Raw genomic sequence first — 18,328 nt, 5'->3', positions numbered from 1 at the left:
GACTGAACCAGTATCACGACAGCTATTTATAATGTACAAAATGCTAGGCATAACCACTTCAAAAACATCTTTAAGATGATGAGCAGGAACAATATCTAGAGCAGGGGTGGGCAAATTCATTCCTGGGGGGCCGCAGTGGCTGCAGGTTTTTGTTCCAACCCAATTGCTTAATAAGAAGCACTTATTGCTCTAGAAACACTTCTGCTTCATTTTAGTTATCTGCCTCGTTAAGATTATGAACCCTTATTGCTTATTTAAGTCTTAAACAGCTGCATTCTTGGTTTTTAATTGCTCCTTATTAGCAATAAGCTGCAAATGACAAATGAAACCAGCAGTTCTCCATTTTGCTTGTTACGCTTTACACCTGTGTGTATTTATCGTGCACTATTTGGTTTAATTAAATACTTGGAAGGAAAGAGAAGAGGAAAAAGTGAAGGATTGAGAATTACCCATCCGTTTTACACTTCAAAGTATTTGGATGATATCCTTAGAATGGAAAAAAATCTCGGATATGAGAATGACTTGACATAGCAGAGTTAAAGCATTAACAAGCCATGAAATGTAATTATTGGCAAGGATTGTTTTCTAATTAAGCAACTGGGTTGGAACAAAAATCCGCAGCCACTGCGGCCCTCCAGGAATGAATTTGCCCACCCCTGATCTAGAGGATAAGTTGTGGGCTTAAGGTGACTAATTACTTCTGTCAAAAAAGGGAAAGATACAGACTCAAACTGATGAAAAACAGCTGTACATGTAGGAGGGACAGACAGGTCATCAAAAGAGGGTTAATGTGGGATCTAATGTTATCAACATTTTGAAGAAAAACAAAAAAAAAAAGTTAGTAAATTACTGTGTTTTGAATACAGTTACACAGCAAATCACCAGTAGTATAACATGCATATAGGATGGTGAAATTCTTACTTGCATGTCTACTCAACATGTGCAATGCAATGCAACTATCCTGTGTCATGATAAACAAGAATGTATTAAAATATAGAACTTCATTTTAATTAATAGAATAAATTAAAAAAAATTTTTACCTGATGTAATAATAATAATAATAATAAATTTTATTTATATTGCACTTTATATTTTAGCAATCCCAAAGTGCTACAGAGTAAAAATAGAATAATAAAATAAAAAAAAAAAAAAAAAAAAAAAGAACAGAAGAGTCTATAAAATACTTTAACAAAATGACTTTCTAAAAAGATGAGTTTTTAGGTTTCGCTTAAAGGCCTCAGTCGACTGTGGGGCTCTCAGGTAATCAGGGAGGGCATTCCACAGCCTCGGCGCCACCGATGAAAACGCCCTGTCACCCATGCTGCTGAGCTTAGTTCTGGGGACTTGAAGAGTGTTAGTGAGTACAGAGCGGAGGGAACGTAAGGAGTTATGGGGGGTAAGGAGTTCCTGTAGATAAAGAGGGGCATGTCCATAAATGCACTGATGGGTAAGAAGGGAGACCTTGTACTCTATTCTGAATGAAACAGGGAGCCAGTGAAGGGTTTTCAGGATTGGGGTGATGTGATCATACTTTCGCACCCTCATCAGGATCCTGGCAGCGCTGTTCTGAATATACTGTACTACTTAACTTACTCCCATTTTTATATTCTCAAAAACCGCATGCTCATGCACATTAAAAATGTCAACATTTACATATGACTGTTACATACACATAATCAATGTACATCTCTGCACGGATTTGTGCAGATACATTCTACACACACCAGTGATGTAAAATGAAAACTTCAAACTATATATGGCACCATTGTTCCTATACATACATTATACTTTTAAATGTTAATTTAGTACTGATGATTTTGCTGTGCAGCATTTTTCTCACCGCATCTCTTTTGGTAAAAAAATGCTGAAGGAAAGAGCAACCTCATTCACTGACCACCAAACATCAAATGCCCCCTGTAATATGCTACTTTTACACTAGACACCAAGCATCTAGTGTGTTAGTAAAGGCAATTATTAGTGCAAAGCATATTCGGAAAACGGTTCATGGAATTATTCAGCTATTGCTGATTCATTAAAAATGGTTCAACGCGCAGAGATCCTGGGACGTAGCCTTTCACTAGGCAGAAGGAAACAAATTCCCAAAAATTGATATGTTGGCATACATATCCCAATAAGCAGGCATATAATACTTACATCCTTTCTTCCTCTTTGGCAGTAAATCCATGTATGCCATCAGCCAGCTTGTTTACAGAATTTTCATTTGAGCTTAGTTGAGACTGTCTAGATGGCAAATTGGGCAATGAGGATGGCCTGGTAGTCGTCGTATTGCTTGCCACTGGGTGGTTATTCTCCTTTTTGCATATACTACGTTTATTGGAAAGTATTTTTTTATTTCCCTCAGCAGTTTTTACATTGTTTTTCAATTCACTAGGTTCCCGTCGTGAAAAGTGCATGTCAGAGGTTGCAGAAGAAGGTCTCTTCTTATCTGTGAAGGCAACAGTCTGAGAACCAAGCGTAGGTCTGTCCGTAACTTTACGTGCACTTATTCTATCACAGGATTTGATACGTGCCTGACTTTGAAAAGATCTACGGGAATGTCCGATTGAGAGTGGGATCATGGATTTCTGGTCTTGGACTGCCACAGTCCTGGAACTCTGCCTGTCTGTTTTGCAGTTGCTCTTTGCTTCTTCTGGTCTCCTTCCAGTGAGGGAAGTTTTTGTACCCACTACTCTAGAAGACAGCCGTGTGGCTCTTAAGTCCCCAAATGGTTGAAAAGCACCAGAGTCTTTAGCAAATTGATGGGCTGTGGTTTTATTGTGAACATGTACTCCCTCCCCTGCTCTTTTAACTGCAGTCCTTACAGAAGGTAGCAGTTGGGTCCTTGTGGAGGGCTGCAGAGTGGCACTGGAAGGCCGATGGTTTGGAATCAAACCTTTTGCAGACAGATGTTGCCGTGATGCTCCAGAAACCCTAAGGTTTTCCAAGGGTACACATGCAGATTGACTAGGGGGCTTTGCTGCAGAACTACTTGGCAAGGGCTTGAAGGAAACAGAGGTCTTCACAGATGGTCTTGAAATCAGAGTGCTTGAATTCCAAGGCTTACGGTCATCATTAGACACAGCATAAATAGAACAATTTTCAAGGTCTCCGATCTTGTTCTTATTCACTATTGATTTAGACACAGCAGGACAGGAATTCTCTTTACCTTTGCTGGCCTACATAATTTAAAAAAAAAAAAAAAAAAAAAAAAAAGGAAAGTCAAATATCACCTATTACTTTGAACAATGAATTTCAATAATTCAGAATACCCAACCAAGGATTCAAAAGTACAGAATACAATGGAGTCAGAATTAGATCTAGAAATCCATTAAGAGATACAGTATCTGAATCAATGAAGTTCCAGCAGGAAATATTCATTGCTAACTTTTAAGTTGTAACAAATTGCATACATTTTTGTCATATTATACATGATATCATTCATGTGTTAATGGCATGGTTGCTTGAAAGCACACAATGGACCGGAGGATTTATATTCAAGAAAATGGAGCATATAACAACAAAGCAATTTGTTCACATATGTCTTTGCTGAACATTATGGAAGGGAGAAAAAAAATCACAATAAAAAGGACTTAAATTTAAAGACAAATAATAATAATAATAAAAAAAACAAAACATAAAATCAACGTAAATTCTGAATTAACAATAAAATGGTTGCATTATATGAACAAGTCTCATATGTTTCCAATCCACTATGTGTTTCCACACAGCTAAAGCAGCTGACTATCAAACTTAACACCTGTGCAACAAAGCATTCTCTTCTGGAAAATTGTTATAGACTGTGCATATTATTTTTATAGTGGTACAATGGTTCAATGTTATCACTGCTAGCACAGAGAGACTTAATCATTGACTGTCTGGAATGTGCTTGTTCTTCCCATATATGTGTGTATAAGGTTCTCTCCAGATCGACCACTTCAATCAGTAATACCTCAAGTTTGGCTATCTGTGTTCTACCATGGTTTGAAGTAGATGTCATTCAGGACCACAGACAAATTGATATGGTTATTAGATCATTAATATCCTAAAAAGGGTGTTTTTGCATGCATATATAGTTACCGATATGACATGACAGGGATTGGCTAAAGGTGTTTGCACAAGATCATAATTTTAATTAAATTTATAAAGGAACTTTATGTGGTACATCGCTTATGCAGTTATAAATTCAATTTTTTGTGCATATGCAGTTTTAGCCTTTAAAGTATGAGAAAATTTTTAGTCTAAGCAAAGTTTTAAACACAAGGCACCTAATTTGTCTGATGATATGGCTCACCCAATTGCAGCACCTTCACTTCCCATATGTATCATGATCCTGGGCTCTGCTGCTTCTGCTGCCAAGAAACAACTCTAAACTCAATGAGTCAGTGGCTGTGGAGAAGTATAAGCTCTCTCCAATGTACTCTTTTGGTTCAAGCCCTGGAAACCCATTCCGGACGTGGGTCACTTTTTTTTTTCCCAGGGACACCTTCATTGAATTATCTCTGCTGTCCCTTAGATGCCAATTGACTTATAGGCAAGTTAAATACTTTCAATGGGATGTAAAGTACATGTTTCCTGTTTAGGATGAGGTAGGAATGTATCCAAGTGGCCAGGTGAAAAAATACTGGTACAATATTACTTCTCCCTGATCTGAGCAAAGTGATCCCAGCTTCTTCTGCTAGACGTGTGATGCTAGCTAGTGGCATCATAATTTTATGGCCTTTTGCTTGTTCCCATCTCAAGCACTAACAAAACTAGTTTGAGTTCTATCTTTGTGAAAAGGAGCCCTATACTGCCCTCTTGAGGGCTTGAGCTTTCCATAGCCCACCTTAGAGCCTCTTATTCTGAGTAAAAAATGTTTGGTGGGGCTGCAGATTTGTTTTCACAATTACAAGCTATTACAGTGGAACCTCTAGATACGAGTTTAATTCGTTCCAGCACTGAGCTTGTATAGCGAATTTCTCGTATCTAGAACAAACGTCCCCATTGAAAATAATGGAAATCCAGTTAATCCGTTCCGCATCCCAAATATATTAACATAAAAATCAATTTTCCTAACAAATAACACTGATAAATTATATATACTGTAGTCTACCTTTAATAAATAACACTGGTAAATAATATAACTGATTATTAAAAGAATCAAAACAGGTGTCCAAAGTGCAGTAGAGCATTCAATAAATCTTTAAATAAATAATCCTTAAAACAGTTGTGAAGTGGAGGTTTAAAGTACATAAGAATAACAATCCTTTAACACGAGGTTAAAACGTCAACAGGAAGCAGTCTTCAAAAAACAGATGACAATCCCCGGTGCTTCTTCTCTGTTAGCGTCTCGCCTGCTTCTCCCATGCGGGCTCTGCAACAGGCGAGACACTTAATGCAGCTGACCTTCTCTACACCGTCCTGCTTCAGCTGTTTGGCTTGCCTGTTCAGCTACACGTGAGCCTGTACTCGCTCGCTCTCTCGCACCGACTTCCTACTGCTGCGGATTCCTGCCTCCTCCTGCAACCTCCGTTCTCTCTCCTCTCCTCTATTTTCTTTTACTTCTTCTCCCCCTTAACTGGCTCGCGCTTCTCTATATATGCGGGGAAGACATGGCAGCTGCTAGGGTTACCACTTTTAATACAAAAAAATAAGGGACGCATACGTATTGATTCAAAACGGGACGCGCAATTTCATTCTCAAATACGGGACGATTCCGTATTTTAAAGGACGGGTGGCAACCCTGCCCAGCCCATCAGCCACAGGACAAATCATGGATGTGGGCAGTTTTCCACCTGTGCACTTAGGCGAGAAACGCAGACACCGCAGATCGCCCTGCGGCTCGCTACAGCTACCACGCCCCCTCGCTAAGCCGCGAAGCTATACCCATAGCCTGGCTCGTGGCTCGTTACGTGAGCCAATGCTCGCATTTAGATCTGAATTTTTCGCTCATACTTTCCTCGTATTTTGAATTTCTCGTATACAGAGGTGATCGTATCTCGAGGTTCCACTGTATGTTGTTTGATTTGTTTTGTAATGTATGTATCTGCAACAAGGCTTAATTAAAAAAAAGCAGTTGTCACCATTTCTGTAACAAAAATATATATACAGTATGTATATATATTTTCATACATTCTATTAATTGATAATGGCAATTAAACACTGCGTAAATGTACTGTAAATATACATGGACTCATAGGTTTCAAAATAATTTTAAATCATTAATTGCACTACAGCTTTTTGTTGTTAAAATATATATTTACTAAATTTATACAGGTGTGTTGTTTCCGTCCGTGAATCAGCTAAACATTAGTAATTCCTGAGGTGTAATTATAAAATACAGATTATCATTTAATTATGTAGTACTTGTTTCTTACAAAAAACCTATGCTGTTTGACACACAGCAACAAATAATAAACACAGTACAAATCATTATATAAAAAATCCTATTGTTTACTAAGCAGCAATTTTAAATTAGTCTTTTTTTCTTTTTCCAATTAAAAGTGTAAGCTTCTGCATTTTAAACAAGCCTGCTGTCCACAGTATCGGTTTTAATTTAAAGGACAAAATAAAGATATAAACTTGTCTGAACAAGGGGCCTGAATTGCCTCGAAAGCTTGCATATTGTAATCTTTCTAGTTAGCCAATAAAAGGTGTTATTTTGCTTAACTTATCACTACATCCATAATGGCTAACACGGCATAACATCCTAGTACTATGAAGGTTAGAAAAGCAGGGGCTGAAAATATTGATTTGGGTGATTGGCCTTTTAACCAATCAATTTTTTTAAAGTGAAAAATCATCTGATTGTGATTGGCGGCCGATCGATCAAAGCATGCCTACTGATTACTCATCTCCCATCAGAGATGCGCGGTTATTACTGAGGGATCACCTCACCTCTCAGCAACTCTTCTTCCCGAGATGACACAGCTAGAATGGGTACTTTGGACACTAGTAATAACAAGCAACATTTCCTACTACTCTTAAAAAGGTTCTTGTGTTGTGAATGAGACACGTTACAAGTCCTGAAGTATAGTTAGGATTTGAATGATTATTTTCTATTTGAACTTTTATAAAATTTTCCTTATTATTACACCATGTGGGTCTGTGGGACAAGTATTTATCATTTTGATATTTTTCTCTGCAGCTTATACTTTTACTTGTCAGGTGTGGGAAAGTTCTTATAGACTACTGTATGTGGTTTTGTGGCTGATACTGTGGAACATTTAAAAAAAAAAAACAAAAAACATTTTTTTAATTCGTCTTTTTTGTAGATACGTTGTAGTTGTACTCTTAATACACTGTTTAGGCAAAGAAATATCATACTGTTCAGGGTATGAAATTTTTACTAATCTATACTTATCCGTACTTTCTTTTCCAGTAAAAACTGGAACCTGGCTAAGGAACTGTGTAGCCCCCTGTTATGCAAGAATGAAGGTGGGTGACTCAGCTGTCCATGAGATTTGACTCATCGAATCCTCTCAGACAAAGCCTGGAAACAATGTTAAATGACTTAATGTTTATGTTTGGTAGAATGGCCAAGGGGGTGTGGGTGGTCTTTTGGCCTTGGAACCCCTGCTGAGTTTTTTTCTCCCCCTTCCAGCTTCACAGGGTTTTGTTTGTTTTTTATTTTGTCCTCCAGGCCATCTGACCCCATCACAATGCTCATCTTTAAAGACTTACAATATTACATTGTATAAAAGAATGCTATCTTTCTACTAATTATATGTCTATGCTTTATAAGATCGTAAGGATTTACTTACTTTTTCTTTGTTACTTATTTATTAATATTCTTACCGAATCTTGTTTTTTCTTTAAGTGTAACTGTACCTTTGACATAGTGTAAAACACTTTAGAGTTACATTTTTTAAATGAAAATGTGCTATGTAAATAAATGATGTTGTTACCAGATCAATGCTGCTATGCAGTCTTGTGCCAAACATCCATAACTAATATTATATTTTACAAAAACTACAGGGAACGATTTCTTCGGTAATATTAGTTATTTGATACTTACCACACGGGCAAAAGTTTGGCAGGATGACTTTGGTAGTGCCTTCTTTGTATTGGGGATATCCCTTAAATAAGGTCTGCAGATACCACAAAACACCCCAAGTTAGGAAAGACGAGGCAAATGTTTTGTTATAAAAGGTAGACACTTATATATACAAAGAAAAAATGTAACCGTTATATCAAAACTTTAAAAAAATTATTGAAAAACAAACTGCAACAAATGTGTACATATAAAACACTGAATGGGAAAACTGCATTTGCATTTTCGTCAATATACTGAACTAATGCTGTTTAAATTTTTAATTTATATTTTTACACCAGCATTTTTACAAATCACCGAAATGTGCCAACACTGTAAGATTCACCATGTTAACAACTGTCAAATGCTAATATCTGTACAACAAAAAGAAAAACAACTTCACACTCAAAATACAATTTTGTTTGGAAATACCAATACTTAACTCCCCTGCAAAGCTTAAAAAATCCTTTATTATAGTGAGGAGCTCAATTTTATTTTTTCTTATTAGATTACCTGATATTAGACATCTATGTTCATGCTTTTGTATTTGTGTACTATATGGCTGAGCTGTATGGTGGTGGATAGGGGGTCCCTATTCAGCACTCTACTCTAGAAACAGTGGCTGGTGAGCAAAGCCACCATACATTAAAGACTAATATATTCTCTGCTGACAAGTGAGCGGTCCCCATTAGCAGCAAAACCTGTGTGGCTATCCAAAAACCACGTTGTTAGTGCTTTTCTCAATTCTAGATACCTAATGAAGAGTAGAAAAGCCATGCATTACTAAAAAAGTGTTTCTTCCCCCGGGGACAAATAAAGTTCTATCTATCTAAAATAGGAAAGAAGGAAAGACCAGGTTTGACACTAAAATAGGTTCAAAAGCAGTGTGTAGACAGCCCCTTCACGAACCACTTGTCAATACATACAGTGCCCTTCATAATGTTTCTCCTTTGCTCCACAGTTAGATTACAAATAAAAAAAAAAAACAAAAAAAAAAACCACACACACCACGATTGAAATGCACATTGCATACTTTATTTTATGTGTATTTGCATGCACTTTGGGGACAGCATGTAGAAATAACACCTTTTTACATGCTCCCCCCATTTCAGGGCACCATAATGTCTGGGACATAGCAGTGGTAAGTCATGTATAAAATGTAATATCTAAATGGTGTGACAGAAATTTATGCAAATACAGTATACTTAAAGTCTGCAATGCGAAATTCAAACATGTCTGAATTGCGTTGTAATTTTACACTGTGGAGCAGAGGGGGGGTGAATCATGGAAAATGTGTCTTTGTTCTCAACATTATGGAGGGCACAGTATGTAATGGACTTTGGATTCAGAAATGTACTTGGATACAGTACATTTAGGCTTTCCAGGAGGCAAAGGGCTGTCCCCACCTGGTATCAGGCACATGTACATGGTAAAATGGCCTAGAAGTATTGTATGGCTGCTTTTGTTCATCATGCAGCATCAGGAGTACTTCAAAAGTAGCTTATAAAAAAAACAATTCTATCTATGTCCCAGGAGATCTGCCTGTAGAATTTACACTTTGTGTAATACAATTTTCGTCTAATACATATTTTTGCAACATGTCTGAGTGCAGCAGCATCATCAGCAGAATTCTTAAATGCAATACTAAACATCACACCATCAATAGCTAAAATGGTTACAAGAAAAAAATTAAAGGCCTTACTTGGGATTAGGTGGTTTCAGCTTCCCTTTATTTGCAAGGTACTCCAGAAGTTTCTGCTTGCGCAGCTCTTTAAAAAAAAAAAAAAAAAAAAAAAAAAAAAAAGGCAGACAATTTCTAATGAATAGGAAAGCCCACCATTTTTATTAAACAATAATGTCTACTAACACATTAATTATGCATATTGCTGCAGAATGTCCAATTGGAAGAACTTTTGATACTATTGGGAGTGAATATTATAAAAGAAAACAGAATACTGTCCCAAGAAGATGCACACTTAAAAAGACAGGTGCCACAGTATAGTAATCACTCCGGAAAAATCCCACAATGAAGTCAATGCAAGTAATTAGAATGGAAAATAAATCATACATAGCATAACTTGTTTGGCCCCAGCTCAGAACCAGTAGCATTTAGGTACTGTATATTTGATAGTTGTGGGAATGCTACAAGGATTCCAAATTACCAAATTAATTGTCTTCTTACCTGGATGTCTGCCTACACACTTTTTGGGAGGATGAGAATTACTAATACAGCAAGTAGGCTGACAAAAAACTTGACTAAAAGTCGTAAGTTTAGAATCACATCAAGGAGTTTGCATTTCTTCTGAATTTACCCATTTTTACAGATTTATTTTAAACAAAAGCCCTCTTTATTCTGAAAGTTACTCGCAAACACTGCACCAGCATAAAACACTGAAAGAGACAGATAATTTCCCTTTGGGGACAAATAAAATGTTAACACTTTTCAGGAGCTCAAGAAAAATGTAAAATATTCTAACAAACAAGACGACCTCAAAGATACACAAGAACCTCTGGCTTGGATGATGAGAGAGATGTTTCCATCTACTAACAGGCTTGTAGGTGGGGGTATGATGAATCAGACTGTGGTCAGACTGGCCAAGTTGTGCTACAGGTTTATATTTTAAAAGCCCTGGACATTTAAATAAAGCAGGCCCAGTTTGTGTCCATGACCGGAACATGACACATACTGTACTGATGGAAATTTATCACTATTCCTTCCACCAGATTTCCCCTGGCTGAAGTGATCATTATTCCAAGGTCAGTAAGACTTGTGATTAGTGTTGGTAACAGAAATAATCATTTCTGTTGCCAGTTTCCTGTTTGCAGAGGGAAGAACAAAAACCATCAATTAGAATGATATAACATCTCCCTAATCAGTAAAATGGATGAATTCCAACAGTTTCTATGCCTGGATCACACGTTTTACATTTAATTGTAATATGGTCAACTTTTACACCATTGCTCATTCACATAGATGTCCAGTTCCCCTTCATCTGATTGTATCAGATGAAATCTGTTCAACATTAAAATGGCAAATTGAATAATAAGTTTAAGCCAGTTCTCACTTTACACAAAATGCCACTACAGTAATCCCTCACAATATCGCGCTTCGCAGCTTCACTCCATTGCAGATTTTATATGTAAGCATATTTAAATATATATCGCGGATTTTTCGCTGCTTCGCGGGTTTCTGCGGACAATGGGTCTTTTAATTTCTGGTACATGCTTCCTCAGTTGGTTTGCCCAGTTGATTTCATACAAGGGACGCTATTGGCAGATGGCTGAGAAGCTACCCGGCTTACTTTTCTCTTTCTTTTGCGCTGACTTTCTCTGATCCTGACGTAGGGGGATTGAGCAGGGGGGCTGTTCGCACACCTAGACGATAAGGACGTTCGTCTAAAAATGCTGAAAGATTATCTTCACGTTGTGATCTTTTGTGCAGCTGCTTCCTGAAACGACATGCTGCACGGAGCTTCGCATACTTAAAAGCTCGAAGGGCACGTATTGATTTTTGATTGAAAAACAAACTCTGTCTCACTTTGTCTGCTCCTGACGGAGGGGGTGTGAGCTGCCGCCTTCAACAGCTTTGTGCCGTGGTGCTTCACATACTTAAAAGAAAAACAGCCCTATTGATCTGTTTGCTTTTCTCTCTATCTCTGTGACAGTCACTGCTCCTGACAAGCACTCCTTTGAAGAGGAAGATATGTTTGCATTCTTTTAATTGTGAGACGGAACTGTCATCTCTGTCTTGTCATGGAGCACAGTTTAAACTTTTGAAAAAGAGACAAATGTTTGTTTGCAGTGTTTGAATAAAGTTCATGTCTCTCTACAACCTCCTGTGTTTCTGCGCAAATCTGTGACCCAAGCATGACAATATAAAAATAACCATATAAACATATGGTTTCTACTTCGCGGATTTTCTTATTTCGCGGGTGGCTCTGGAACGCATCGCAACCCCCGCTATTGAGGAGGGATTACTGTATATCTAAATGCACCATGGCACTCCAAGATATGCATTTATCCGACATATTTGAAAACAATTGACTATTCCTTGTTATTCGGAGGCAGGTCAGTTCTGAAAACTTTGTGTTACTGTATTTCATGCTCTTCATCTTTTCCATCTTTGGACGAGCTGCTCTTTCAAAATGGTGCAACAGAGCTCCTTTGGTCCAAGTGATGCAGTGCCAGTGCACTATGGCAATATTTAATATAATCCAGTTTATGGCGCTCAGAGTCTCTTTCACACTCAGATTTCTCAGAATTATGGTAGCCTTCAGATGTCATTTGTTCTTCCTGTGATGTTTCTCAGATTTGCAACTTATCAAAAAAGAAGATGAGACAGGCCGGTATTTGTATTTGCAATGACAGCAGGATATCCTCAATTTAAAATCCATGTATTAATTCATTTAAAATAAACAAACACCACCTGCCTTAGCCAGAGTGTTTAGTAATAGCTTTAGTAACAAAACTCTTCAGTTCTCCTTTGCCTCATTCTTGTAAAAGTTCACATTCTTCTTTTACGTTCTAATTTTTAACTAGGGTTAGCTCATTAGGTCATAACAATAAACATTGAGCACACCTGTTAAATATTTATTTCACTGTTTTTGTAGTACAGTAAATTACCAACATTCAAATAATTATGGAAAAAAAATTACAACACAAATATTTTCCTTTTCTTTCAAAACAGATATTATTGGAAAACCTGTCATCACTGCTACTCATCATTTAAAACTATAAATTGTCACAAAATATTAAATATGGGAATGAAAAATTGGGGGGGTTCCTGTATTAAAAAAACAGAAGAGCATGTATACATAAAATTGGTTAAAAAGAATCTTAAGTGACAGTAATATAAAATTAAAAACTGAAAGTAAACATAGCCTAATAGTTCTGGTGACTGGTGAGACGGTGCCAACTGGTGTGGCTGGCTGTCTGATCGTCTCGCTAATCTATGTTTTATCTTTGTTTTTTTGTATTAGTTTATCCCAACGCCCACCGTCCTACGATCGTGATTCTTTACTTAACATATTTTCTTGCTTGCTTTCCTCTCAATTTTCATCTCCTGTTGGGATATTATGTGATCCTCCACTTTTGTTTTATTCATCTGCTGACTTCTTCACCTGGACGCCGGTGTTTACCTGTATCACTCCGCTGAATGCCTCTCGGAGACGCAAACGCACCCGCCGCAGACGTGGAAAAAGAGCCGGTATTGCAAGTCCCAGAGCTTGGTTTCCCGATGCCTGCAAGTTGCCTACGACCCATCTTCTCCTGCACAGGACTCCATCCCTGGTTCATGGGTGCTGGACACCGGATTTAATTTCTCCATTTCAAGGCGGCATCACTTTTTCTCGGTGTGCTCTCGGGGAGTAAACGCAGCTAATCTTCGCACGCTCACCCGTGCTCATTCCGCAGCGAGCTCTTCTACTTCTATCAAGGTTGCTCTCTTGAATGTGAGATCAGTGTCTAATAAAACTTTTATTCTGCAAGACTTTATTATCTCAAATAATCTGGATTTCTTTTTCATCACTGAGACCTGAATTGTAAATGGTGACTCTTCATGTTTTACTGACTTGGTACCATCAGGTTATTCATTTTTAAACTCTCCTCGTCTGACTCGTCGTGGTGGGGGCATTGCCACTGTTTTTAAAAGTATGTTCTTGTATCGGAGCCTTACAACGGGTACATTTAGTAGCTTCGAACTGCAACTTTTCGAAGTGTGCAGCTCCCCTTCTTTGTTATTTGCTGTGGTTTATAGACCTCCTGTAATTAATAATATATTCATTTCTGAATTCTATGATCTCCTGGCTGATATCACCCTCTCCCATGACAAAGTACTTACTGTTGGTGATTTTAACATTCAAGTTTGTTGTCAATCAAAACCTTTGGTTAATGACTTTTTATCACTATTGGAATTATTTGATCCAGCATATTAATATGCCAACTGACTCTCTCAGTCACATCCTTGATCTCGTTCTTATACGCGATATTTCAGTTAATGATATTGATTTATGCGATGTTTCTTTTACTGATCACTTTTCTATAATGATGGATTTGAATATTATTGTAGATGTCCCTACTACTAATTGTGCTTCACGCTGCTCTGGCTTTTTAAAATTCTTCTATTATATCCGATTTTAAAACCATATTCTCTAGTCTTGATGTGCATGTCCAATATAATTGTATCGATGATTCGGTCTTAGAATTTAATTCTTCTTGTAAAACAGTTTTAGACTCAATTGCTCTGCCCAAGATACACTGTAATAAGGGAAGACCTGCTCCCTGGCTAAATGAAACTACACGATTGCTGCGCCACGCCTGTCAAACTGCGGAACAGCGTTGGAAAAAAGATGGTGCGATTGTTTCTAAACAGATTTTTAGGACTTCTCTATTCAAATTCCAGGTTGCAGTTAAGAAATCTAAACATGATTTCTTCTGATTTAGTTTCCTGTCATTCTAAGAATCCTGTGGTCTTATTTAATTCAATTAATGTGGCCATTCACCCTTATTCTGTGATGGGATTAAATAGCACTGTTCTTTCATTCTTTGTCAGTAAAATTGATAAAATTCACTGTGGTATTGTTCCAACTGACTATGAACATCCTACTGTTCATCATGGTATTGTATTCGAATCTTTTGATGCTGTCTCACTTTCACAGCTAAAAAGAACTATTGACACCATTAAACCAGGCCCCAGTCCTCTGGATATTGTACCACCACGCCTCTTAGTGGAAGCCTTTGATATTTTGGGCCCATCTTTACTAGTCATTATCAATGATTCTATTAGTGCCGGGGTTGTGCCCTCATTTTTTAAACATGCTGCAGTGCCGTCCTGGTCTCAAAAAGGCAGAATTAGATCCTGGAGTTTTAGCCTATTTTCGCCCGATTTCCCAATTGTCATTTCTGGCTAAAACATTAGAAAGAATTATTTACAATCAATTGGTTGATCACCTTAACTCCAATAATTTATTTGAGATCTACCAATCTGGCTTTAGGCGTTATCATGGTGTTGAGACGGCCCTCCTTAAAGTATTCAATGACATCTCTATTATTACTGACTCAGGTGGTGCTGCGGTCCTTGTCCTCCTGGACCTGACTGCTGCCTTTGACATTATTGACCACGAGATATTGCTGTTACGACTTGAACATCTTGTTGGGCTTAAAGGGGCTGCTCTTAATTGGTTCAGGTCATATCTAACTGGTAGACACTTTTCAGTGACTTTAAATTTCTCTTTTTCGTCTACTGCTCCTCTTAAAAGTGGTGTTCCTCAGGGATCCATTTTGGGTCCTATCTTATTCTCTATATACCTTCACCCTATTGGAGCTATTTTTAGGAAATTTAACATTTCTTTTCACTGCTATGCTGATGATACACAAGTTTATATTCCCATCTGCAACTTTGCAATAAATCAACTGCGCAACTGTCTTTCTGAACCAAGATCTTGGATGGCTAATAAATTTTCTTGATCTGAATCAAAATAAAAACAGAGGTGCTTATAGTGGGTCCATCAGCTAAGCCCAAATTGGTCTTGGACTTCTCGACTCTCTCTCTGTCTTTTGCAAACCTCAAGTCCGCAATCTAGGTGTTATCTTTGACAGTAACCTCTCTTTTGAGAAACAAACAAATTCTGTAGTCAAGAGTTGCTTTTTCCAGCTTCGTCTATTAGGTAAGATCAAGCCTTTATCTTCTAGGGATCTTGAGAAAGCTACTCATGCTTTTATCTTTTCTCGCCTTGATTACTGCAACTCGCTGTATTCTGGGATTAGCAAATCCCTGATACGCAGGTTACAGTTGGTCTAGAATGCTGCCGCTCGTTTTCTGGTTGGGGCAAGAAAGTATGACTCTGTTTCTCCAATATTAGCTTCTTTACACTGGCTGCCTGACAGTTTTTGAATTGATTTTAAAATCTTGTTGCTAGTTTTTAAATCTTTACATGGGCTTGCTCCTGCCTATTTATCTGAATTACTGTATGTGTTTTACACCAGCCATCCAGAGTGCTTAGATCTTCTGGTTAGTTGTCTTGTTGTCCCTTGTACCAAGTGTAAAACTAAGGGGGACAGAGCGTTTGCAGCTGCTGCTCCTCACCTGTGGAACTCTTTACCTCATCACATAAAGGAGTCGTCTACAATTAAACTGCTTAAAACAAGATTAAAGACTCATTTCTATTCACTTGCATTCCGTGACCTTCAGTAATACTGATGGTTTCCTCATTGTGATTATGTAACATTACTTCTATTTATTATTTATTTTATTTCTATTTATGTTATTCATGTTAATTGTATGTTTTTCTTTAATTCTATTATTGTAAAGCACTTTGGCCACAGCATTCCGATGTTGTTTTAAATGTGCTATATAAATAAAGTTGACATTGACATTCTTGTGTATAGGTATATAAAAGCATAAAATGTAACAAAATATAACAAGTTCAAGAAATATTTTGATGGGGACACTGTTACATGCTATTACCCTTGTGCTAGAATGCATATAAATCACCACCAAAGCAAAAAAGAACATCACTGTCTAAATACTTTTCAGGTTCACTAAACTTTATGCTTACACAGTATTTGCAAATATCTCAGCCAAATATGTTATCGCCGTAAGATATGTCAGTATTGCAACAGCATAAGCCAAAATGGCATGCAGAGTTTAGATTAAGCATAAATAACCATGACATACTCCATTAATCACTAAGTGTAGCGTGGAGTGTGACTCAGTCATTGATAGAAACAGTTTTACTACTTTTGCCCTGTTATATGTAATCAAGCTCCAGACGGCCATGATGGTTCTTGGGGAAAAGCATCTGCTTTTCAGCTTAAATTCCTGATCAATATAATGAACCATTGTGCTCGGGAATATTTGCATTGTTTTACCCCAGGAGAAATCAGTTGTGGTTGCAGAAAATACCACAATCAGATCCATTTCAATTTAAAACCGAGGTCCTGACGCTCTTCGTCACAAAACATCTCCAGTCATCTTTTGAAAAAAAAAAATTGCTCATTTCCCAATGTCCTGCCTAAGTTCTCCACCATGGCTTGGTCATTCTGCTCCTAATTACCACCTGTCTCTAATGGACTCTCTTTCTCATCCCATCCTCACTTAACAGCTAAAGTGTGGTTAGCACACTGATGCAAAAATGGCTGCCGTCACATTAGCCATGTGGATGCTACTCATGGATCGTAGCTAAAATAGTACTCCACTGTCTATGTATAGTGCTTTATAAGTTATAGAAGCACTATATAAATGTCATTAAATAAAGTGAATGCAACACTACTTTGGAAAAATAATAGCAATGTAAGCAATAGGGTGCTTACACTGGGTATTTGATCATGTTGTAAAACCTTTTGTTGCACACAGTTTTATGTGGTGCCTTTCCTTTTAATAAATATAACTCAATGATTACTGTAAGAATTACTTTATTTTTTCTGGTGGTAGCCTGCTGTAAATGGACTTTTGCTATAGAGTAAAGGGGTAAGGGTTATCTGTTGTGGACATAACGTTACCAATCCAACACTAATAAGCATTTGGCAATACAAAATGTGTCTTCATGGGAGTGTTAGTTTTTTTCTGTCCATTTGTCCTTATTTTGTTTTGTTGTTATTCTTTAATATTATTGCCTTAATTGGTTTTCTTTTCTTGTAACTTTTTCCTTTGTCATCTTGTAAAGCACTTTGAGCTATGCTGCTGTATGAAAATGTGCTATATAAATAAATGATGTTATTAATCAAAATTAATAATTACAATTATAATATGAAGAGTAATACTTGACAATTGTTGATCTAGGGATGTGTAAATTACTACAAAATTATCGCATATTTCATATAATAAGAAAAACCCATCTAGTATTTTATTGGAGAAAACTAATATTTAGTTACTCAAACAATTTTGCGTTTATTAAACATTTGAGTAGCCTGTTTCTGCACTTCTAATGGCGGTGATTTAGACATTCAATGTGAGTTGTCTCAGCCAATAGAAGACCACTTCCTCTGAACGTGAATTAAGAGAAAACTGTAGATAATTACTTTGCCTGTTCAACTTGTTACCACTGCAAACCTCACTGCACGTTATATTGACGTTGGAAAGGTCAATGCACTCTTGATTTTTTTCAGTTAAAACATTTTATTAAAATGTAAAAAGAATGATTATGAAAATCACCATGCGATATTATAGAGAAATTGTGGCTCGCAGGCTAAGGATCTGCACTGGTGTCAGGAAAGTTGCCGGTTCAAATCCCATTACTGCCAGAAGGGATCCTAGTCAGTTGGGCCATTGAGCAGGGCCCTTAACCTGAAAATTGCTCCAGGGGTGCTGTAAAATGGCTG

General features: G+C 37.3%; 1 protein-coding gene across 1 annotated transcript in view; it reads right to left on the bottom strand.

The window, feature by feature from the left end:
• The window catches only part of ckap2l (cytoskeleton associated protein 2-like), a 65,979-nt gene that overhangs the window by 38,703 nt on the left and 8,948 nt on the right, over positions 1 to 18,328 (bottom strand). Inside the window, exons 2-4 of the mRNA XM_028797764.2 lie at positions 9,714 to 9,780; positions 7,997 to 8,069; positions 2,155 to 3,176 (exon numbers count right to left, since the gene is read on the bottom strand). Of these exons, the coding sequence (XP_028653597.2) occupies positions 2,155 to 3,176; positions 7,997 to 8,069; positions 9,714 to 9,780 (1,162 nt within the window). The remainder of the gene's footprint in view (positions 1 to 2,154; positions 3,177 to 7,996; positions 8,070 to 9,713; positions 9,781 to 18,328) is intronic.

This window comes from Erpetoichthys calabaricus, chromosome 1, assembly GCF_900747795.2.
Source record: "Erpetoichthys calabaricus chromosome 1, fErpCal1.3, whole genome shotgun sequence".
NCBI lineage: Eukaryota > Metazoa > Chordata > Cladistia > Polypteriformes > Polypteridae > Erpetoichthys > Erpetoichthys calabaricus.
The sequence above is the reverse complement of the archived record's forward strand: the minus strand, read 5'-3'. Positions and strand labels throughout refer to the sequence as shown.